This window comes from Balaenoptera musculus, chromosome 7 (genome assembly GCF_009873245.2).
Source record: "Balaenoptera musculus isolate JJ_BM4_2016_0621 chromosome 7, mBalMus1.pri.v3, whole genome shotgun sequence".
Taxonomy (NCBI): Eukaryota; Metazoa; Chordata; class Mammalia; order Artiodactyla; family Balaenopteridae; genus Balaenoptera; species Balaenoptera musculus.
In genome coordinates, this window is record NC_045791.1 from 52,514,796 (window position 1) to 52,539,011 (window position 24,216).

The following is a 24,216-nucleotide window of genomic DNA, read 5'->3' on the forward strand; positions in this document are numbered from 1 at the left end:
GGAATCCTCTTCGGGGGGTGGGGGGAGCTTTTACTCAGAGATATTATATCAATATCTACTGTAGCCAAAAAGTAAAAGTAAAAAGAAAAGAAATAACCTAGATAACTAACTATGGTAGTTAAGATGTTTTTGTTCACCATGATCCATTCCTCAGGAAAACTACCACTCACCCAATTTGTGTGACCTTCAGCGGTCTGTCAATCATGGCTTTCTGTGGATTCCCCAACTCACTCTACCTACAGCCATAGTGGCTACCTTGCTGTACATCTCCCAGGTACCAGTGATTGGTTAAGGAACTGACAATCATAATGCATGAGCATCAACCCAGAAGTGACATGTGGACATTAGGAAAAAGTTTTGTCTTCCAAGTGTGGTTGCTAAGCCAAAAGGTATGTGACTGGGCTCCAGAATCAAGAGGCTAGAAGAACCCAGAAATGGAGTCCAAGAGGCTCAGTGACACTATTTGAGACATTGGATCTAAGCTGTTTCCAAAGCCATTCCATCCTCCTCCACACATACAATTCCCAGTTACGTGAACCAGTAAATTCCTTTTTTAACTTACCAAGGCTTGTGTTAAGTTTTTATCACAGGTAAGCAAAAGAATCATGACTAACACACTACCAAAAGAAGAATGGTTAACTAAGTAAATTATAGTATCCCTGTGGTTAAAATTCAGTGGAATAATGCTGACAGAATAGTATAACTGCTAAGAGCATGCACTCAGGAGCCTAGTCTGAATCCTGACTCTGCTACATATTCTCTCTGTGTCCTTGGGTTAGTTAGTTAACCTCTCTGTGGCTCAATTTCCTCATCTGTGAAATAGAGGTACAATAGTACCTACTTCATGACTGTGAGAAGTAAATGAGTTACTATTTACAAAGTGCCTAGAACAAGTCCTACCATTAATAAGTATATGCATCTTTTAAATAAATGAGATAAGCAAAAATATATATACAAAGTTAACTAAACCATGTAACTTCACTGATGTTTTTTAAAATCTGTGTGCAGAAAAAGGGAAAACTATGTTTTTAAAAAAGCAAAAATACCCTATTTGTCAAAAAAGAAAAAAAAAATGAAACATGCCTCAGGTCTCATGAAAGACGGGATGAATCTGATTGGCTTCATACAAATCCCCCTGACCTTCTCCAGAGGCACCATATTCACCATCAGACAAGAAGCACATACATAGTGTCAAGTGTGGAATTATGAAATCACAATGTATGACATTTAACAATACCAGCAAGTACCAGGTTAAAGCTTAATTTAAACCTAGAAGTCATTTCTCCAACTAAACTAGTTTCCAGGGAAAGGTACAAATTTATGAGCAGAACGAACTCTTAATAATCCATATAAATGAAGGAGAACAAATATTATGTCAGCCCCCAAAACCACTCATATTTGGCTTTGTTCTGCATCCTTGTAGCATACAAGCATTTTAACTTAAATAGAGGTATAACCTGTCTTCGTGAAATTCACAAAATTTCAAACCTAACAGTGAAGCCACATTGAGAAGATTTAACTTTCACAACCTACCACCTGTTTCAGATCTGCATCTTTCTACATCATGCTTTGAATTCCTATCAACCCATTCAAATTCTGTCTCTCATTAGATACACTAAATAATACATGTTACCAAGGGATCTGTTTTGTATGCAATAAGGTAATTAAAGCTTTAAGTGTTTTTAAAAATACTTCTTACAAGATGAATCAGATTAAGCTTCAAGCTTCCTTTCCCTGCCATATTGAATACTAATAAAACTCAAACATCTGCCACTAAAGCATCTCAATTTTGTTCAGAGCCTCATGCACCAGGTTAAAACCCTCCACAATAAGTGGACTATTCCTATGTGGACAGTCAAAAATTCTCCATTCAAATTCTAATGTTTATTTGTTATTGCTGTAATGAGCTTATGAGGTCAAAATATTAAGATAAATGGCATCCCAATTTAATTATTAAACATGAAAGTAAGATTTCTCATTAGTATACCTCTAACATTTTCCATGAAACGTAAGATCTGTACAAATTGGTTTTGGATTTTTCTTTTTTTTAATCTTATCTCCACATACATACAAAACTCATGCAAAAAAATAATAATAACAAAGTTTACCAGTAAATTGAATGAGCCTAAAAGACTGATTAGTAAATTAAAATTTGTTAAGGAAAAACTAAGAAATTACCCAAAGCTAAATTTCCATATCTTAGGCAATATATCCCAGTGGTTAAAATGCAGACTTGATTCAAATCTTAGCCCTAACATTTACTACTCTGTGTCATACTGGGCAAGTTTCTTTACTTCTCTGTACTTTGGTTCCTCATCTGTAAAATGAGAATGATAATTGTATATACCTCACAGAGTTATGAGAATTAAATGAATTAACATATACAAACAATAAACTTTAGCTATTATTGTTATCCATTATCACTCTCTAAAATATAACTTGCCTATGAATTACTAAAATGAGTATCTCCCTGGGTCTGAAATACGTGCATATTAAGTATATAATCACTCCGTTTTAAAAAAAAAAAAGCTTTAACAGATCTTCAACAAAACTTTTCGTTAGGTGCCACCTCTATAGAGCAGCAGTCCCCAACCTTTTGGCACCAGGGACCGGTTTTGTGGAAGACAATTTTTCCACGGACAGGGGTGGGGAATGGTTCAGGCGGTAATGCAAGCGACGGGGAGCAGCAGATGAAGCTTTGCTCACTCAACGCCACTCACCTCCTGCTGTGCAGCCTGGTCCCTAACAGGTCCCTAACAGGCCACGGACGGACCGCAGCTGTAGCGGTCTCCCGGGGTTCGGGGACCCCTGCTATAGAGGACATCCTACTATGCACTGAGAATATGCAAATGAACAAAACACAGTCTCTGAATTCAAGACCTTTCTGTCTAGTATGCAAAAAAATAAAACTATAATAAAAGGTAGTATGACAAAGGTGCTATGAAATAGACAATCCTATACGACACTAAAGAGCAGAGGCATCTAACTCGGGGGGAAACACACCAGAAATAATTTCTGAGGAACAATCACCTAGTTACTTCACTTCAGGGCACCACATTATTATTTATGTAATTTACACAGCTTTTAATATATTCATAACAGTATTTTAGAATGTAGATCATTAAAAAGACAAGATCACCTAGCACACTACTGCTTACCATGCTCATAAATAAACTTAAAAATCTTTTGGTAATAATGAAGATGAGTATCTTCTCTTAACAAATTATAACCTTGAAAAGGTCACATTGCTTCTTCAAGAAACATTTCTTTCACCAATAAATAAAAGCTACAAACTTTCCTCCAGTAAATTATAATTAGCACTAATGTCAAAAGAATAATATTTTTGAGCTGTTAGAGAACTCTGAAGGCTTCGAATTCAACTCCCTCATTTTACAGATGAAAAGGAGCCACAAAGTATAATGGAGAAAGCAGTAAGTTGAAAGTCAGAAAACTGAATCTTGGTCCCAACTCTCCTACAGTAAAAGCCTGGGCAAATTATCTAAGTTTCCTCATCTGTAAAATGAGAGGTTTGGATTCAATTGCTTCCAAGGTCCCTTTCAGCTCTGTAATTCTCATTTTATGAAACTGAAGCAGAGAGATAAGCAACTTGCCCAAAGTCACCCAGCTAGTTAATGGCAAAATTGGGACTACACTTGGATTCTAATTATCAATGCACTTTCTCTTCTCTACCATACTTCTTCTCCTACTTCACCATTCCTCTAAATTATTCTAAGATTTCTGGAAATTATTAAAGAGCATGAAGGAGTTTATTAAACTAAATGACTTAATCCTATGGCTCTTCTATAGAAAATGAGCTTTAAGTCTAAATGCAACAAATACATGAAGTCTCAAGCTGTGTCACTTACTACACTTAAGTTGACCCCAAGAAGTTACAGGAGTTTATCCTTAACTTCCCAGCACCTAAAATCTAACCTTTCAATACATCTCACAGAAGAGATTATGTTCCATATTAAATTAAAATATGAATTGCTATAGGTAATGATAGCTATTACATGCATAATTCTCTCAATAAGATGAGAATTTAAATTCTTCACTTTATGTTCTGGTTTTATTTAATATGCATTTTTAAATTCAAGAGAGATCAATTTAAACACTTTGCCTTCAGGCGTCCTTTTTTCAGACTCTCTAGCTTTAAAACCATTAGATTAAGCACATTACTTCTGAAATCACATAAACAATTACAAATAAAAGACTATACAGACTGCTGACAGTTTCTCTTTCTGAACTGAAACCAGACCCCCACAGCATTCTAAAATTCTGTGCCCAAGTATATGACAACTCTACTAAACTGTATCGTAAGCAGCATCTGATTCCCTAAAATGTCTTCAGAGCTTATTATATTTCACAGGGAATTTATTAGGATTTCAGGAAGACTGACAGTGTTGATTCCAGAAAATACAGAGAAATCCTCAGAGGAAAAGCACAATAAAAATGGAAAAGAGTAATGAAGTCAATGATAGTTTCATACTACTGACTTAAGAGAATATTCAAAAACATTCATGGATATGTAAGTACAGTTTAACTATATTTACGAATTTTTAAAGAATCACAGAATGTTTGCACTTTTTAACTGGATGGGACCTTAAGTCACTTAATCTAATAGCACACAACAAAATAATCTACAGAATTTATCTCTAGCTCCCCCAAAAAAGTCTCCGTAGTTTGCTTTAAATTCTTTAAAGCAGTTCTTTCATTGCTGGCCAAGTCTACCAGTTATACAGTTTTTACATTCTTGTCAAAAAATGATACTGAATTCATTCTGTGCCTTCCTAACTTTCACCTGCTGGTCCACCTTCTATAACACCATAATGAACACATTCTCTCTTCTATTTATGTGTTTGAAATGCCTGAAAACAGCTATACTTTTTCCCACCCTTTAGTCTCTTCTTTAGTCTAAATGTATAGTCCACAGATTTCTTGTGGGTCCTGAAGACACTTCCGGGATAAAATGTACTTCCACATCACAAGTACCTCTTTTTTCATTTATTTATTTATTTATTTATTTATTTTTGACTGTGTTGGGTCTTCGTTTCTGTGCGAGGGCTCTCTCTAGTTGTGGCGAGCGGGGGCCACTCTTCATCGCGGTGCGCGGGCCTCTCACTATCGCAGCCTCTCTTGTTGCGGAGCACAGGCTCCAGACGCACAGGCTCAGTAGTTGTGGCTCACGGGCCTAGTTGCTCCGCAGCATGTGGGATCTTCCCAGACCAGGGCTCGAACCCGTGTCCCCTGCATTGGCAGGCAGATTCTCAACCACTGCGCCACCAGGGAAGCCCCCACAAGTACCTTTAAAAAAACTGTCACTTGTCGAATTTTGGTGTAATATCAAAGAATAACTTCCAAAAAGACTATTAAAATAATTCTTTTGCAACTACATATCTATGTGAAGTTGGATTCTCTTCACATGCCTCAATCAAAATATATCTCAACAGACTGAAAGAAGAAAATCCAGCTATCTTCTAGTAAGCCAGAAATTAAAGTGATTTGTAAAAATATAAAACAATGCCACCAGCCTCACTGAAGTGTGTTTTCGTTTTAATTTTTGGCTGCATTGGGTCTTCGTTGCTGTGCGCAGGCTATCTCTAGCTGCGGTGCGTGGGCTTATCATTGAGTGTAGGTTCAATGCAGGCTCTCATTGAGTGCAGGCTCAGTAGTTGTGGTGCACGGGCTTAGTTGCTCTGCAGTATGTGGGATCTTCCCGGATCAGGGAACAAACCGGTGTCCCCTGAATTGGCAGCCGGATTCTTAACCACTGTGCTACCAGGGAAGTCCCCTCACTAAAGTTTTTGTTTTAGAATATTTATCTTCATTTTAAAATTTGTTAACATGTAATCAGATTGTTATTTTTAGATAAATATTTTTGAAGTTATTTCATTTCAAATGTAGTAAATATCAATAGACATAACCCACGTAAACAAAATCTCTTCCTCAATAATTTTTAAGGGAGTAAAGGGGTCCTGAGGCCCAAAATGCTAAAGCACAGCCTATTTCTCAGGGGCAGACTCCCAGACTTCTAACTATCTTGGATTTCCCTCTCTCCTCTAATACGTACATATGCCTCTGTAAGGGAGGCACCTACCACATATCTATATATTCATGAGCTAGAATCCTTAAACATACAACCCTGTCTTGCTCCGGCAGGTGACTTCAAGAAATTAAAGCGCCATCTGGTACACTTAACTGTTAACATCTCCCTACAGGTATTACTCAATCATCTGGAGTCAAATACTTCAACTCTTCTGTCTAAAGGATGCAGTCTATAAATATGGAAACAGAGAGCAAGTTTATTTAAACTGTGATATTATCTTTTTGACCAAACTACTTTCGTTATTTATATAAAAGTAAAGCAAATTATTCATATCTGGCAAGATGGAACAGAAAAGCCAAGTCTTTTGTATAACCATTTATTTGACTCTTAGCAGTAACCCATTCAAAAGTACCTATGTACTGATACGCAAAAAAACCACCTGCTCATCTAGCCAGTACACACATCAGGTTCCTCGGCCTCAGCAAACAAACCTGACCTTATTTGAAAATTTAATTTCTTAACTTCCTACATCCTTATTCACAGATTAGAAGATAAAGTGGGATAGAGAATTTAGCCACAGGTTTAAAAGACCTAATGTGAAATCTAGAGCTACACTGCTGAGCACCTCTCAGAGAATTTTAAGATTGATAAAGGAAAAGCTTTGGGACTCCGAGGGAAGAAAGAAGTCTACACTATATCATATAAATTCCTAAATCTTATGAGTTAGGCTTATGGATAAGATACTTATGGAACAACTTTGAAAATAGCCCATTTTCAAAGTAAAGTTTGCTTAAAAGGAGTTCATCACATATGTAACTTTATATATGTACATATACATATGTGTATATCTCTTTTAAGTTTAAAAATTTCTATTATATATTACATTTAATTGGCTCAGTTTTTCAAGAAACAAAGTTTATTCTCTCCTTGATACATACACTCAAGTTCCATTAACAGTAATGGTTCTTACTATCTATCAGTCACCAGCAATCAAAGCTCTCAATTTACATCAATTTACACAACATACTAATGTTACTTGGAAAAGATGCAAAGCACTTGTTAAAATAAAAACTGGGATCACACTCAAAAGAAAATGTTTCCATCTTGATACCTAGGGCTTCATATATGCAATTCCTATTAGCGTTAGTGAAATCTGAAACTATAGCTTCAAGATGAATATATATAATCCAGAAGAGAATTAATAGTTTTAACTTACTTCCTGGTTGGTCAAAAAAACCAATGTACCACTGGCACCATACAGGTACTTGGGTGTGAAGTATAACTTCCACAAAAACATGTCCTGTTATTTAATTAGTAAATAGAGACTCACTATTCAGGTTACATAAAAATCCAAACTGCTGGACAAAATTTCTGGTTATTTGGAGGGTCAAGCTAAATTATTCCAACCCCTGAAAAATTTAAAACATCAGGAAAATTGCAGAATAGTATGAAAGTTTTTTAACTAGAGTTGAACCTCAGAAACTCACAATCTAGATTTTTCAGCCCCCAAATTATTAATTACAGATGTTACAGATGAGCAATTCAACACTATGCCCTCAGTATCTAGCACAGTGCTTAGCTCACAGAAATGGCTCAGCAAATATTTAAGAAATGAATGAAAAAAAGGTATAGCCTTAAAAGAGAGTCTTTCCCAAGACCATCATTTACTATCACTCATTACACTATCATTCCTAACACTATCATTAAGCATCTTAATGAAAGTACAGACAAAAGCAAAAGGATGCTAAAAGCAACAACTGCTCTGTTTACAAAATAGATTTTAAAACATTCATTTACAAATTTTCAACTGCAAAAAGAAAAATTACCAGGTGTACTAAATTTGAGTGCGTCAATAAATAAACTTTTATCTTCTAATAATCAGAACTCAGGGTTGGGGGTGAGATGGAAAGGGGAAATGTCGTGTCAATGTATTCAGCATGCTTAATGGATGCCATAAATCAAACCTTCCCCTGAATTTTCCAGAGCAAATTCATACCAATCTTTGAGCCTATTGTCACTTTCACACATGCTCACAGAACAAAATGACAAAGAATGCTGTGCCTGAACCACTGGATTCAGGGCACAAACCACTTGATTAACAAATGTCAAGGCTCTGAGTCGTAAATATTGACAGATATTTTCAAGATAAATTAATCCCACCGACTCCTGCATAAATCAAAGCTCCTGGTATCTTTAAAGGATTCACTAGACTACTGGACTTCCAGACGTTTTTTTTTGAAAATGTGGCTACAATCTCCCTGTGTGACACAACCGGCCGTGAACAACCCATTTACCAATTGCTGATGAATACCGCTAAACGTTTTCCAGACAAAAGAGCGTTAAACGTGATTCTACGCACATTTATTCTTCCCCCATAATTCTCCCAAATTTCATTTTATGTCGTATACTTAAAGTTAAATACAGCAAGTTGAAATTTTAGTCAAAAGCACTCCGGTGTCTTACTAGCTGTGTAACTGCTACATCTGGTGGCAGCACACTTGCATGCAAGAAGCCAGAAAACTTAGAAAACAATTGTAACCGATCTGGTGCGTGTTTGCAGTAACCTTTACGCAGATATTTCCCACAAAACCCACGACCCTGTCGAAGAACAGTAGCCTACTTGCAGTAGAGAGAGAACGCACAAACACGCAGGAGGTGATGGCGAAGCAAAGTTGCAACCATCTGGAGGGATGGTTTTAAAAGCCTGCCCACGAATCAGTCTGTCGTTTAAACTGCTCTAGGGGGCCAGGCAAGGGATCAAAGTCGGCTTTGATAATTTCAGAGGCTCCCCCCAAAGGGCAGAGACCCTGCAAACGAGAGGCATCCTCCAGGTCCCGGGCAGCAAAGCTCGCAGAGCGGGGACCGCCTCTAGGGGAGGAGTGCGCGAGGGAAGGGGAGGGGGCTCGAGGATGAATGCTTCACCAAGAGGGAAAATCCACCAGAGACCCAAGGCCAGGAGGTTAAGAGTACTGAGTGTACTAGCAAATGGAGCAGAAAGGGGCTCCCGTCCGGGGTCAGGCTTCCCATCCCAGCAGGACTGGCTCTTAGGAAGCCCAGGCGAGTCTGTGCGCCGCGCCTCGCTCCGTCCCCTCCAGCGCGCACCCCCTCGTCGGTCTTCTCAGCCACCCGCGAACCACCACCCACACACGGAGCTCTACCTCCCCGGAGCCGGGAGGCCTCGAGTCCACCTCGCCCCCTCCCCCACCCCGGGGTCGGAGGAAGGAGACGCGGGGGCGCGGGGGCCGCGGCGCAGGAGGGGAGGCCCGCGAGCGGGCGCGGGCGCGGGCGCGACGGCGCTTACCTTCCCTGGGCCTCCCGGATGGCGGCGTGTGATTCAGCAGGGACCTGGCCGCCGTCGCCGAGCCCGGGGTTGGAGACGTGGAGAGCTGGGACCAAGATGGCGGCCCCTCCAAACTTCCACTGCTACTTTGGACACTCATCAAGCTACTTTCTGGGAACCCGACTCCCCCCCTGCGACGGCAGCGGCGGCAACGGCAACGGCACCGGCACCCGCCTCCGTCATGGCGGGGGCCGCGCTGAGGGCGAGCGAGAGAGCGAGGGCAGGGAGGGGAGATTCAAGGGGATGGGGGAGGAAACCGAGAAGGGGGGAGGTGGGGAGGGTAGAGGGGAGGGTAGAGGTGAGGGGAGGAGAGGGGACGGGGAGGAGGAAAAGGGGGAGAAGTGAGGGAGCCGGCGGGCGCGCCGGGGAAGAGGCGGAGGGAAGGAGCGCGGCGGCGGAGATGTCGAGGGGGCGTCCGCTGGGGCCGGGGTCGGAGAGCGGGCGGAGCGCGGGCTGCGCCGGCCGAGAAGACTTCCGCGGGCGGAACCTGCCGGCACCTCTGCAGTGCGTCGGCCCCCGGCGTCGCCCGAGTGGCGGCGGCGGCGGCGGCGGCGGCGGGTGGGTGGCGGCTGAGGCGGCGGGATAACCTCTGCATCAGTTACAGGCGGCGGCGGCGTCACGCGCCGCCTGTGCAAACACTATCGCGAGGCTCCTGCGCCTCCGGTAGCAGCGGCGGCGGCCGCGGCCGCGGGAGCAGGCTGGGGGGAGGGACTGCCAGGGGTTGGGGGCGGGGGGGCTGGGGAGGGAACGAGCGCGCGAGGGAGGAGACGCGGGCGCCGGGCGCTGCTGGTTCACCCGCGGATCGCAGCGCTGCGCGGGAGCCCGGCCGACCGATTGGCGTGCGCGGGGGTGGCCTCCCCGAGCCGGCCGGAGGGAGGCGCACCCCGCACGCGCCCCCGCCGCGCTGCACCGGCTCCCGCGCCCGATCCGCTGCCACCTGACTCCCCCTCTCTCTCGCGGAAGCGCGCCTGGCTTCCGACCCACACCCAGCCTGGAGAGAAATGCTTCTGCTCTCGCTGGGCTGTCGTTTCTCAGGAGTTCGATGTGATCATTTCTCAAAATGGAACTGAAAAGTTGAGAGTTGCTTCTTTCTTGCCCCTCTCTACTGTGCAAAAAAAACTGGTGTGCCTCTCCCCGTCTACAGAATGGGAGTGATTATCGAATAAAAGAGCTAAGAAAATAAGTTGGGGGGGGATGGAAATAAAACTTTATGAATGTTTTCCAAAAAAGAAAATCTTTACCGGTGTTCTGCGCTGTATGTGTGGTCTAGCAGTTCTTTGTTTTAAAACAGTAGGTGGGAAATCTAAGAAAATTTTGATCACCGAATTCACATATTTAGGGAAACTATCCAGGGTTCATCTTGTAGAAGAGGGTATGGTTTCTAGAAAGTTCCAGGGCCGCTGCTGAGCCCTGACTACAAAATCCTAAAGCAAATTGCAGCATTTGCTGAAATTTATAGGTACAGTGTAACTTTCTACACACCCACACACGGACAGACACATCAGGGATTGGGCATCTTGTACATAAAGGAGCTGTCTAATAGTTCAGGAAAAATACAAGGCGATTGCTCTCTTTAAAAAACCAAGTTGAATAGAACACTAAAAAGATTATGATATAGAGCAACTGTACTGGCACGAGGAAATGGCATGCAGGGGGACAAAAATGTCATTTCTATTTTTTATTTTTATGACTTTGCATTTCTCATAGTAATGTTTTGTTCAGATAAACTATCATACTAGAATAGAACCTTGGTTGTCAGTTATCTCCAGAGGTAATTTTAGTTTTCTTATGCTTCAGATTCTTCAGTGAGTTTTTAGTAATGTTCTGCTTTTCAAACTTAAAAGGGACATCTCACAGATTAAACAATTTTATTATTTTTTAAATTAATTATTTATCTATTTAGGCTGCTCCGGGTCTTAGTTGCTGCACGCGGAATCTTCGCTGCAACACGCGGCTCTTAGTTGCGGCATGCATGCAGGATTTAGTTCCCTGACCAGGGATGGAAGCGGGGCCCCTTGCATTGGGAGCACAGGAGTCTTACCCACTGGACCACCAGGGAAGTCCCCTAAACAACTTTAGCGAGTTATAATTAACATACAGTAAACTACACATATTAAACTGTACAACTTGATAACTTTTGATGTGTATACAACCCTGAAACCATTTATACAATCAAGATAGTGAATATATCCATCAGCCTCCAAAATTTCCTCTACCCCTTTGTGGTTCCTCTTCCCCTACACCCCCATTCCCAAGTAACCACAGATATGGTTTTTGTCACTTAGATTAGCTTGCATTTTCCAGAACTTTAGATAAATGGAATCCTACGGTTTGTACACTTTTGTCTGGCTTCTTTTACTCAACATATTTTGAGATTCATCTACATTGTTGCATTTATCAGTAGTTCATTTCTTTTTATTGCCGAGTATTCCATTGTGTGACTATACCACACTTCGTTTATCCATTCACCTGTTGATGGACATTTGCACTGTTTCCACTTTTTGGCTATTATGAATAATGCTAGTATGAACATTGGTGTACAAGTCTTTGTGTGGACATATGCCTTCCTTTCTCTTGGATACATATCTAGAACCTTACCATTAGATTTTTATACCAAAGCACATTCACCCTAAGGCAAAACAAGAATTCCTATATGATAGGTAATAGGCAACTGTATGCCCTTTCAGTATTTTAAGAGTAAGCTTAGTCAGCTGATTGTGGTGAAAAGAGCACAGGACAGGAAGGAAGTCAAGAGGCCTGGGTACTAGTCTCAGCAGGTAACAATCCTTCTCGATTCAATTTCCTCATCTATGAAAAAGAGGTTAGAGTCACTAGGTGATCTCTAAAGCTCCCACCGATTCCAAGACTTTATACGGAGCTCTAGAGAGTAGTAAACAAAACCCAACCAAAGAGATTTGATAGTAGGTTATCTTCCTCCCAACCCTCCCCAGAGCCTCAGGTTACCTTTACACCAACCCTGGTTACATTTTATGCAGACTGACTCCTTTTATTTTAAATGGTAACTAGAGGATCCCAGTAAATAACATAATCCAATTACTTTTGATTTATTTTTGTTACAAGTGCTGCCTTGGAAAGACAATTAAATGATTGATTCCTGCTTTCTTGTAGCTTATGATAAAGATAGTCAACACCGACTTACTTATAGAGGCTACTGCCAGCAATAGGGAGCTACTTAAATAAACTGCGGCTTAGCCTGAAAATGGAATGTTATGCCATCACTTAAAATCATGTCTTTGAAGAATACTGAAAAGGATGATAAATTTTCATGTATATTTTAAGAGAAAACATGGGTATGATCCCGATTTGTTTGTAAGTATGCAAAACAAATGACTGCAAGGATGCACCCCAAAAAAAGTGCATGGCCAGCCTTGGGCTGTAAGATTGCATAATTATTCTTTTCTACTTTCTGCTTTGCCAAATTTTGTGCAATGAATCATGTATTTCTTAAGTAATTTAAGCATAAAAAGGGCCTGGATGCAAATAGTGCAAATACATAATTTTATTAAATTATTGTGATAAATGAAAGCTTTTAAATGGTAAGGAGAGGCTCCCCCACTCCTTGCACATCAGCTAGTACACAGGCATTCAAATAACGTTTGATAGAGAGATAGATGGGATGGCTAGAGTGTTAGCTTGCTCAACAGGAAAAGATATAAGAAAGTAAGGAAAGTCCAGATTCAGCCACTCTGGGGAAAGAGAACTATCAAGAAAAGCAAGAAAAGATCATTGGAAGGGGGTTTAGGGCAAGATTTCTTGGGGAAATATTCCCAGAGGGAAAGCCAGCATGAAAACACAGGAGTAAAACTGCCTACAAAGAATTGGGGAGCATATTCTTTCTGTGAATTGAGAGCTCCATGAGGACAGGGACCCAAGCCCCTAGTGCAATGCCCGGCACAGAATCAAGGACTCTGTCATGGAATGGGTAATGAGGATCAACGAGCTGGGATACAGGTGAGGAAGCAGTCCAGGAGAGGAGGTCTTCAAGCCTCTCCTGATAGAAGGTCACATACAAAAGGGGAGAACTAAGCCCTGATCTATAGGCTAGTCATAATTTACAACTATGTTTATTAGACTCTTTTCTATTTACATACCATAGTAAAAAATATTTACAAAGCACCCAATATCATAGGTATAATAAATTTTTTTTATATCTCTTAACATTTGATTCCTTCTAAATTTGAGGAAACAATTAATGCTTAAGTCCCTTTCCCCCAAACCAGTCAGAAATGAGCCCAGAGACTGGATGAAATGTCCTTTCTTAGTACTCCCCCATACAGGGGCTGCTGGAGTCATTTCATACCACCCAGAGAGCAGATTGTACAAGTCTCTCCCTCAACTCAAGAGTTCAATGATGTCACATTGGTAGCTTGAAACTGGCCATGGTAAGAGTATTTACAACACCAAAGTCAGCAAAATCTACAAATCAAGGCTTGCTCACCAGCACACCACTGCTCCCACAGAACATAGATCATTGCCTCATTATCCTCCATTTCCCCGCCTTGGCTAAAAGCCTGGGGAGGGCAAGGACCTTGTCCGTCATGTTTACAGTGATAGTCCCAGCATCTAGCACCTGCTCGGCATACAGCTGGTGCTGATACATATTTGTTGAGCCAATCAATTACCCACAGAGCTGGTTAGCAAGCACCTGAGCCCCCTGAGCTAATCTGCTCGTAAACAACTCTGTTGGCCATGCTAGCAGAGGAAGAAAAGGCCAAATACTCCCCCACCCCTTCACACTTTCACTTCATTGGCCAATGTTTGTGATTTGGTAAAGTTCACTGACCTTGTTAGGGTTGCCAGATGAAATATAAATTTTGCAAGGGCCATACTGATACTAAAAAGTTATTTGTTGTTTACGTAAAATTCAAATGTAACTGAGCATCCTGTATTTTTATTTGCTACATCTGGCAACCCTAGCCCTTTTGAACTAAGCGAAACATAGTTAATGATGTATTACCTAGTAAAGTTGAAGATACTATTACCTGGCAATTCCATTCCAAATAATATATCTTAGAGTAATTCTTGTTCATGTGCACCAGGAGAAAGAAGAAGCCTGTCCGTAGCACTACTGTTAATAGCTGCCGAAAACTGGAAACCACCCAAATGTCCAACAACAAGAAAATAGGTAAATAAATAGAGTTATGTATATTCACACAATAGGATACTATACAACAATTAAAATGCTCACAGGCATAATGCTGATTTATAAGAACAAATTAAAGAAGGATGAAGGCAGTTTGATTCATTTATAAAACATTCAAAAACATTCAAAACTAAATAATATAGTGTTCAGGAATATATAAGTGGCAAATCTAGAAAGAAAAAAGAAAAATGAATGAGAAGCCAAAATCAGAGTAGGTACTTCCATCAGGGAAAAGGGGGGATGTGATCATGGAGGACCCACAGGGTCTTCAAAAGCATCAATAAATGCACTACTGTTAAGTCTGGTGAGAATGTGGAGGTATGTTTGTCTTACTCTTTTTCTTTAAACTATATATATTTATAATGTATATATATATATCAGACCTGCTCTCATATGTATGAAATATTACATTACAAATGTTTAGGAAATGGAGGGTGCTGGGCCTTTTTATTAGAGTGAACTGAAATGCCCAGCCTGTCTCCTCTTGCCTGAACTCACCCCCAGATTTGATTTCCTTCTTTGTCTGAATGTATGCACACAGATCAGAGCTCTCAAGATACCTGCCCTACCATCGTGACATGTCACCCTAGTAGTACTCTTTTTGGTAGATGCTTAGACAGATGACTCCATTGCATTGGATTATGAAGAATTCTCATTTCACTGAGTATGTTCTACCTGCCCTGCACAATTCACAAAGCCACTGCTTGAAGATTATGGTTTCCAAATCCCTGCAGAGATAGTTTCAGGGTTTTGTGCATAATAGGCTAGGTTACACTTCCTCTGCTCTCTCTAGCAGTGGAAGTGGTTTCCTTCTGGTTTGTCAACTCATTGGGGGAGGGGGAAGCAGTGCAGGAGAGGAGGTTTTCAAGCCTCTCTATACATGACAAAAGCTGGAATTATTAGATTCTCAAAACAGATTCATTTCACCTTAGGTTAAAAATTATGATCAGCTTCAGAACAATATTACCTCCCCCAAAGAGCACTAGAGGCTGTTCTCCAAGGGCATGAGTATTATGAAATGTTTACAAAAACAAAGTGCAACAAGCAAATAGTGCTCATAGCAGATTTTAAATCAACAATGTACCCCTTAACAAAGCAGTCTACTTAGAAAAGTGATTAAGAGAACATATAAAACCGATTGTAATCTACTGTTCCACTTCACTCATCCTAAGTCTTACTGATTAAACTAAAATATAAATTCATCACTTCAGAGGGAAGAACAAAGATTCCCAAAACCTTACTTCGCTGGACTTTGTTTCTACAGTCCGAATTTTTTTGTAGGCAAAGAAACTGATGTTCCTTTTCATAAATATTAATATCAAATATCCTTGATTTTTGACAATATCTTTCCAACTGTATAGTTTCAAGACTTTCAAAATCACTTAATGCAAAAAAAAACAAAAACAAAAAAGCAAACAAAATCACTTAATGTGTGACTTCCCTGGTGGTGCAGTGGTTAAGAATCCGCCTGCCAATGCAGGGAAAACGGGTTCAAGCCCTGGTGCGGGAAGATCCCACATGCCACAGAGCAACTAAACCTGTGCACCACAACTACTGAAGCCCACGCACCTAGAGCCCATGCTCTGCAACAAGAGAAGCCAACGCAATGAGAAGCCCACGCACGGAAACGAAGAGTAGACCCCGCTCACCAAAACTAGAGAAAGCCCGCGCACAGCAACAAAGACCCAACGCAGCCAAAAATAAATAAATAAAATAAATTAAAAAAAAAAAGACCCAATGCAGCCAAAAAATTAATTAATTTTAAAAAATCACTTAATGCTTTCCTAGCAAATAAAAAATGCTAAATCTTTCTTAGATACACGACAAAAATAATGTGAGATGTATATAACCTCATACATATTTAGAAACTTTGAAACAATACAAAAACATCAAATATTGATGAGAATTTCTCCCCCTTCACCCGCAAAAGTCAAAAAGTCACCATGAAGCAAGAGGGGGGTTTCTGAGATGCAAATAGTATTCTGTTCCAGGTGCTGGTTAGAAGTGAGTGTCTAGTTTGTGAAACTGTACACTTACAGTAAAAAGTTAGAAAAATTTTTTTAGAAAAAATTCGGCATTTTGTGATTCTAATTATTTGCACACGTCCGTGCACACACACGCATGCGGGCATACACTCTAAAGAGAAATTTCTTGTTTAATGAGAAAATAAAAAGGAGTATATTTTTAAAAAGGAAAATGTTGTCAATATGAGGGGAAATGAATGGCAGTTTCTTAATGGAAAGAAAATGTCTTGAAATCAATAAACACATGATGAAATTTCCAAAACTGCCACCATGAAAAATTCCTCAAGTAAATATTTATCTACTTAGCTATTGCTCACTCTGAGCACTTAATAAAGTTGTTTGGGAATGGTTTATAACTTGTATATCCACTGGTTTTGAAAACTGTTACAGACTGATAAGCATTGGTTTCAGGAATTATTTGTTGAGCACCTATCGGGGATAAAGCAATTTGCCAGTTGCTGTGGAAGTGCAGAGGTGAGTCACACATGTAGCTTAGAGGTAATGATCAAAGAATAGTCCAGCAAATGACTACTATCCAAAGTAGAAAATGATGCATTTTCTAGAAAAATGGGAGAATTTGAAGGCAGGAAAGATTACATTTGAGGCTTCCTAAATGAGGAGCAATTTTAGCTGGGCCTTGAAGTGCATCAAAGTGATCTAAATTATTATTTCCTTTTCAAGATTCAAAATTTATCCATCAGAGTCTGAATCTATTCCATACACCAACTTAAGACTCTATTCTATTTTTTTATTATATTTTCAGTTTCAGATAGTCTTGAGCACCTAGTTAAATCTTTGCTTATTTTCCTTCTTTCCCCTGTTTAGAAGCCTCAAAACACTTTTCCAATCCCTCCTAGAACTGCATCTTTCAATTTACCATAGGCTTCTCCTTGCTCTATGAGTTGGGAGAGGACATGGACACTAGTATCAAAAAGTAATTTTCCTGGCTGGTTCACTTTGTTGTGCAGTGGAAACTAGCGCACCATTGTGGAGCAATTATACTCCAATAAAGATGTTAAAAAAAATTATGGACAGTTTCAAAAATATAGAGTAAAACAGAAGAGAAAGCAGAAAAAAAAAGTAATTTTCCTCACTGAAACTAAGTCACCTGCTATGCAACATGGAGAAAAGAAACCAAATTAAGTTACATAAAGCATTGACTTTATTGGTAATCAACAAAAAAGCATATCAGGAACATTCTCCCATGAATCTGACACAATTTGATGAATCATAAAATGAGTCACTGAATCATACAAAGAACTCATAATTTGGAAGATAGGGTTGGAAAGAGTTGGTGGAGATGCCCAAAACAATAATGAGAGATGAATTGATGCTAAGTCTGAAATGCTAAAAGAACTATAGCAACAACATAGTTATACTGAGATTTTGTCTAAAATGATGGGATTTCTTTTGGGAAACAATTTAGCAATATGGATCAAAAATCCTATAAAAAATGTATTCCTTTTGGGACTTCTCTGGTCCAGTGGTTAAGACTTCCCTCTCCCAGTGCAGGGGGCACAGGTTCGGTCCCTGGTTGGGGAGCTAAGATCCTGCATGCCGCACACTGTGGTCAAAAAAAAAAAAAAAAAGGTATTCCTTTTGACCCACTAATTTCATTCTGGAAATCTGCCCTAATGAAATAATCCAAAATTAGAAAAAAAGTGCTTTTTCTCCTTTCGCACAAAGATAATTTTATTCAATATTATTTACAATAATTAAAAGTTGAAAATAACCTAAATGTACAATAATAAGGATGTGGTAATAACTTATGGCTCATCTAATATGATACGGTCATTAAAATGATTGTGAAGATTTTATATAACCAAAAACAACTGGTTTGCTTATAAGAGCATTTCAGTGAATAAAGCAGCATATAAAAATTATATATACAATATAATCTCAATCACATAAAATGTATATAGTAAAAAGACTGAAGGGACATATACTAAAATATTAACAGTGGTTGTCTTCATGTGATAAAATGATGGCAGATTTTTGTTGCTGGCCTTTGTACTTTTGGGTATTGTCCAAATATTTTATAGGAATAGCAATTACTTTATGAGAAAAAAAAAAAAAACTGTATTTTTCCAAAGGACTGGGTTTACTACCCCAGATTAGATTAATGAAGGCAAACAAAAGGAAGGGTCAGCAGGTGATAGGGAAAGAAAAAAATGTTTGGTGCCTCCTTTTCCATAGTTTCCAAAGGTTATTGTTTGGCTTTTTATTGGTACAATTAAACAAGTGTAGATTTTAAAAGTATTTGTGGAAAGCTCTCAGGAACCCACTAGCAGAATCAGAGGAATGTCCACCTTCAAAAAATCACAGTAGAAAATAAGAGAAAACAAAACCAAGCCTGCAGAGCAAATGACAAAACTGAAAAGAAACAGCATGCATGTATGAAAACAAAGGCACAAAATCATGGCAGTAGTGAGACTAAGCATGATCAGTTTACTTATTAAATTTAGATTCCCTACTAATAGAAAAAGCCTCTCAGATTGTGTTAAAGATCAAAATCCAATATTTTGCTGCTTATAAAAAATACATCTAAATAAAATAACATAAAAAGACTAGAGAAAAGGATGGGTGAAATGTAGTAAGCAAGCTTGCAATAAATTAGAGAAGCATTATTAAGTCAAAATAGAATCCAAGGCAAAAAATCTTAAAGGGTATTTTGATTTAATATGAATATTAGATACCCCAAAAAGATAAGCGGCAATAGACACAAACAATTCACACAGTGGAAATATGATTAGTTAATTGAGGGAATGTGATGGAATCACGATCTCCGTGGTATCTGTTTTTCCTCTCCACCCTGGGCACATGGGAAAACTATACTTCCCAGATTCCCTTCAGTGAGATGGGGCCGTGTTACTAGATATAGACCTCAGAACATGAGCTGAAATTGGGTGTGTCCCATCCAGGCCAAGAATTTAAGAGTCAATGTGCCACCATCGCACTCTCTCTTTTCTCCGAACAGGGATTATAGAGACCACATAATAATGTGAAGTCACATGATGGAAGTGACCTGGATCTCCCAGTCACTGCAGGGAGACCAGCTGCCTTATAAATTGGCCCACTGGCACTGGACTTTGCATGAGGAAAAACAAACCCATGTTATTTTAAGCCTCTGAAATTTGGTGCTTTATTTGCTACTGCAGCAGAGTCTATCCTGTCTTAATTAATACAATAAAGAAACGGCAAACTGCCCAAACAATCAAGAAATTTGAGTCTAACAATGAGGTTCCACTTCCCATGCGTTAAACAGAAGAGAGGGAAAAAACCTTAAAATATTAATACTCAGTGCAGTGGGGGAAAGGATAATCTTTTCAATAAATTAGACTGTGTCAAATGGATAGCCACATAGAATATGCATCTTGATCCCTACCTTACACCAACTACAAAAATATATTCCAGATGGATTGCAGATCTAAATATGAAAATAAAAAATAAAGCACTTAAAGGAAAACTTGGGGGGACTTCCCGGTGGTGCAGCTGTTGGGAGTCCGCCTGCCAATGCAGGGGACAGGAGTTCAAGCCCTGGTCCGGGAGGATCCCACCTGCTGCGGAGCAGCTAAGCCCGTGCGCCACAACTATTGAGGCCCGTGTGCCTAGAGCCCGTGCTCCGCAACGGGAGAGGCCACCGCAGTAAGAGGTCCACGCACCGCAACAGGGAGTGGCCCCCGCTTGCTGCAACTAGAGGAGGCCTGCGCGCAGTAACGAAGACCCAACGCAGCCAAAAATAAATAATAAATAAATAATTTTTTTTTAAAAAAAAAAAAAAAGAAAACATGGGGAAATATCTTCATGGCTTACAGGTGGGCAAAGATTTCTTAAACAGAACACAAATGTGCTGACCATAGGAAGAAATTTGACAGACTGAACTATATTAAGAACTTCTGATCACTGACAGACTTTATCTAAGATAGTGGAAGCAAACATGGAGTCGGAAGATATTTGCAATATATACACCTGATAAAGGACTCATATTCAGAATATGTAAAATAACAACAATAACCTCCTACAAATCAATAAGAAAAAGACAAACAATACAGTAGAAAAGTAGACAAAAAGATTGAACAATTATTTCAAAAAGAGCATATCCAAATGGCTAAAAAACATATGATAAGGTGCTAAACATCTTTGGTTAACAAGGAAATGCAAATTGAAGCCAAATAAGATACCATTCACCAGAAGACTAAAATGAAAAAGACAAACTATCAGACAGCATGTAGAGCACCAGGAACTCCCATACACTGGTGGAAGTGAAAAGTGGTGCCCTTGGAAAACGGGGCAGTAATTACCAAAGCTGAAAATATACACATATTATGATCCATCAGTTCATTCCTAAGTACATTGCCAATAGAAATGCATACATATATTCATCAAAGGACATATATAAGAATGTTCATAAAGCAGCACTCTTCATAATGGCCCCAAACCAGAAACTACCCAAATGCCTACCAGAATAAATACATTGTGGAACTTTCACACAATAGAATACCACACAGAAATGAGAATTAACGAATCATAGCTACACCAGTGACATGATGAATTGTACAAACATAATGTCGAACAAAAGAAGGTAGACACAAAAGATTACATATTATGTGATTCCATTTATACAAAGTTCAAAAACAGCTAAAACCATCCTATAATGTTAAATCATTCAGTACACCTTTGGAGGGTATATGAGGGAGAATTCTGGGATGCTGGTAATGCTCTGTTTCTTGATTTAGGTTCAGATTATACAGTGCATTCACTCTGAAACTTCATCAAGCTGTACACTTAGATTTGTACACTTTGGTGCATGTATATTTTACTTCAATGAAATGTTTAACATATATAATAAAAATATATACATTCCACAAATACATAATACCAAATTATAGCAAGGACTTAATTAAACTTGTATTCTCATACAGTATTGGTATCAAGGAGAAAATGGTACAACCATTTTGGAAAGTAATTTGGATGTATATGTGCAACATACATTAACTATATAACAACACACATATATTCCCATTTCTGAGAATCTTTCCTAAGGAAAAAATCCAAAACATGGGAGAAAACTATGAACAAAAGTTTTTATCACAGAGCTAAGGTCAACTATAACTATAGCATATCCTCTTGGTATATTTTTATTCAGTTTTGACTGCTTTGAAAACTCTAGTGCAACATGAGAAAAACTTTTGGTATAATGTAAGGTGAAAAAGGAGAAAGGAAATTGCATATACCTAATTATTATAATTAAATAAAGATACAACTTAGAATAAAATCACTAGAAAGGAAAACACACAAATGACACATACACAACATCCCTGCCCAGTCTCAACCACTCCATAAATCACATAGGTAATGATGCCTCTTTAATCTGTATCTCCAGCCCACACATATCTTTTGAGCTCCAGGATATTCAAACTCATCACTACACATCTTCCCTTGGATGTTTCACAGGTCCCTCAATTTTTTCCTCCTATATTTTTTACCTTAGGTGGAAACTCAGCCAAGAATAAGAACAGGGATAGTTATCTAAACCAGAGATCTGAGAGTCATTCTTGTCATCCCTCACTATACATTCCTAATACCCCCATCCCTTACCATTCCCTAAGTCCACACTGTCTCCTAAAGAGCCCTTTGAATTCATCCCTCTCCATCCATCCATCCATCCATCCATCTATCCATACATCTATCCATCCTTCTGCCATTGCCTTTACCATTTCCCACCTAGATTATTGCAAGATCTCTCTAACTAGTCTTCCTGCTTTCAGCCTCTTTCAATTCAGCTGCTGTGGTTATAGTTGTAATACCAAATTTGAGTGTGCTTTTCCATTTTAAAATTCTTCTGGGGACTTCCCTGGTGGCACAGTGGTTAAGAATCCGCCTGCCAATGCAGGGGACACGGGATCGAGCCCTGGTCCGGGGAGATCCCACATGCCGCGGAGCAAATAAGCCCGTGAGCCACAACTACTGAAGCCTGCACGCCTAGAGCCCGTGCTCCGCAACAAGAGAAGCCACAGCAATGAGAAGCCTGTGCACCACAACGAAGAGTAGCCACCGCTCGCCGCAACTAGAGAAAGCCCGCGTGCAGCAATGAACACCCAACACAGCCAAAAATAAATAAATAAAAAATAACTAAATTTTAAAAATAAAATAAAATAAAATAAAATTCTTCTGTGGTTACTCATAAGTGACTGGATAAAGTTCTAACTCTCTAGCACAGCCTATGGTGATTCTTTTTATCTTGTTATCTCCTGCCTATCTTTCCAGTTTTATGTCTGGTTACTCCCTCCCAGGAATCCCACACTCCAGCAACACCAAAGTTATTACAGTGGCCAAACAGGTTGTACGCTCTGTCTCACTTCCCTTGACTTCTTCCGGCTCAGAATTCTTTCTCCCACCTTTTCCCAACCTTATTTACCTGGCCCATCATCCAAAACTCAGTTCAAGATTCTCCTTGACTGGGAAAACTTCAGGGATCATATTTTTATATGGTTATAATCATGGGGTACACTCAATTTTCCACCTGGTTTCTATCACTAACATTACAGCATGAGCAATTTTCTAGTTTGCCAAGGTGCTCTTCATAATTATCATTTAACATGCAATAAATTCTCTGTCTTCTTTGCTCCCACCGTATGCTCCATATAACCTTTATTACATCACTTATCACTTTGTTTTGTAGTCATTTTTTTATGTGTTCACCTCCCCCTCTAGGCCGTGAATTATTTGAGGGAAGAGATTTTTGTTGTATTTGTTTCTACATCACCAGCACAGAGTCTGCTGCAGAGTAGGAATTCACTAAATAAAAGCGAACGAATGACTAAATAATGGTTGAGTTAGTTCAAGAGAATATGGTAATATATTTTTTTTCTTTTTCTCAGTTGCCCAAACTTTCTGTGGCTACTTATTTGCTTAGATTTGCCATCTTAAAAAAAAAGGGGGGGGGGATTTAGAATATAATTTTCAGTAGTATTATATTACCTTTACTACTTTAAATTATTTTTGATTTATCAAATATATTACAACTCCCAACTTTGCTTAATATGTATGTGTACAATGAAGAAATACTGGAAAAGCATTTGTTATCTCCTGCTCTATTTGTAACACACTTTTCTTGTACCTAATTAACAGTTAACGCTCAGTCCTTATCATAATAATCCTTCTAGTATGTATTTGATTCAGCTGATTACTCTGTCCTCCTTGAACCTCTGTCTTTCTTTGACCTCTGGAACAAACACTATCCTGGTTTCCTTCCTACCTTGATACCTTCGTTTGATCAGTCCTGTTGCTGGGCCCTCTGCTTCCTCTTCTGATCTGCTAAATGTTGGAGCCCACCAAGGCTCAATCCATGATTCCCCTCCTCTTCTCTTCACTACCTCACTCCCTTTGGCCCTGGTTCTCAAGCCTCGCTACACATTAGAATCACCTGAGAAGCTTTTAAAAAGAAACGCCAAATCCAGGTCCCTTTTCTATCAGAAACTCTATCAGAACCTCTGGGGGCAGAGGCAGGATTTCATAGGTTTTAAAGCATCTTAAGTGATTCTAATGAGGGACCAGTATTGAGGATCACATTGAATGGGTTTAAATAACATCTCTCTGCAGATTAGTTCAAAATATATGTCCCCAGCCCTGACCTCTCTTT

The 24,216-nt window shown here is 39.5% G+C and overlaps 1 protein-coding gene across 2 annotated transcripts in view; it reads right to left on the reverse strand.

Moving 5' to 3' along the window:
• The window catches only part of TLK1 (tousled like kinase 1), a 153,059-nt gene extending 143,429 nt beyond the window's left edge, over positions 1 to 9,630 (reverse strand). For both annotated transcript variants that reach the window (XM_036857998.1, XM_036857997.1), the window contains exon 1: positions 9,348 to 9,630. In XM_036857998.1, coding sequence (XP_036713893.1) covers positions 9,348 to 9,486 — 139 coding nt within the window. In that variant the 5' untranslated portion in view covers positions 9,487 to 9,630. The remainder of the gene's footprint in view (positions 1 to 9,347) is intronic.
• Positions 9,631 to 24,216: the final 14,586 nt, after the last annotated feature.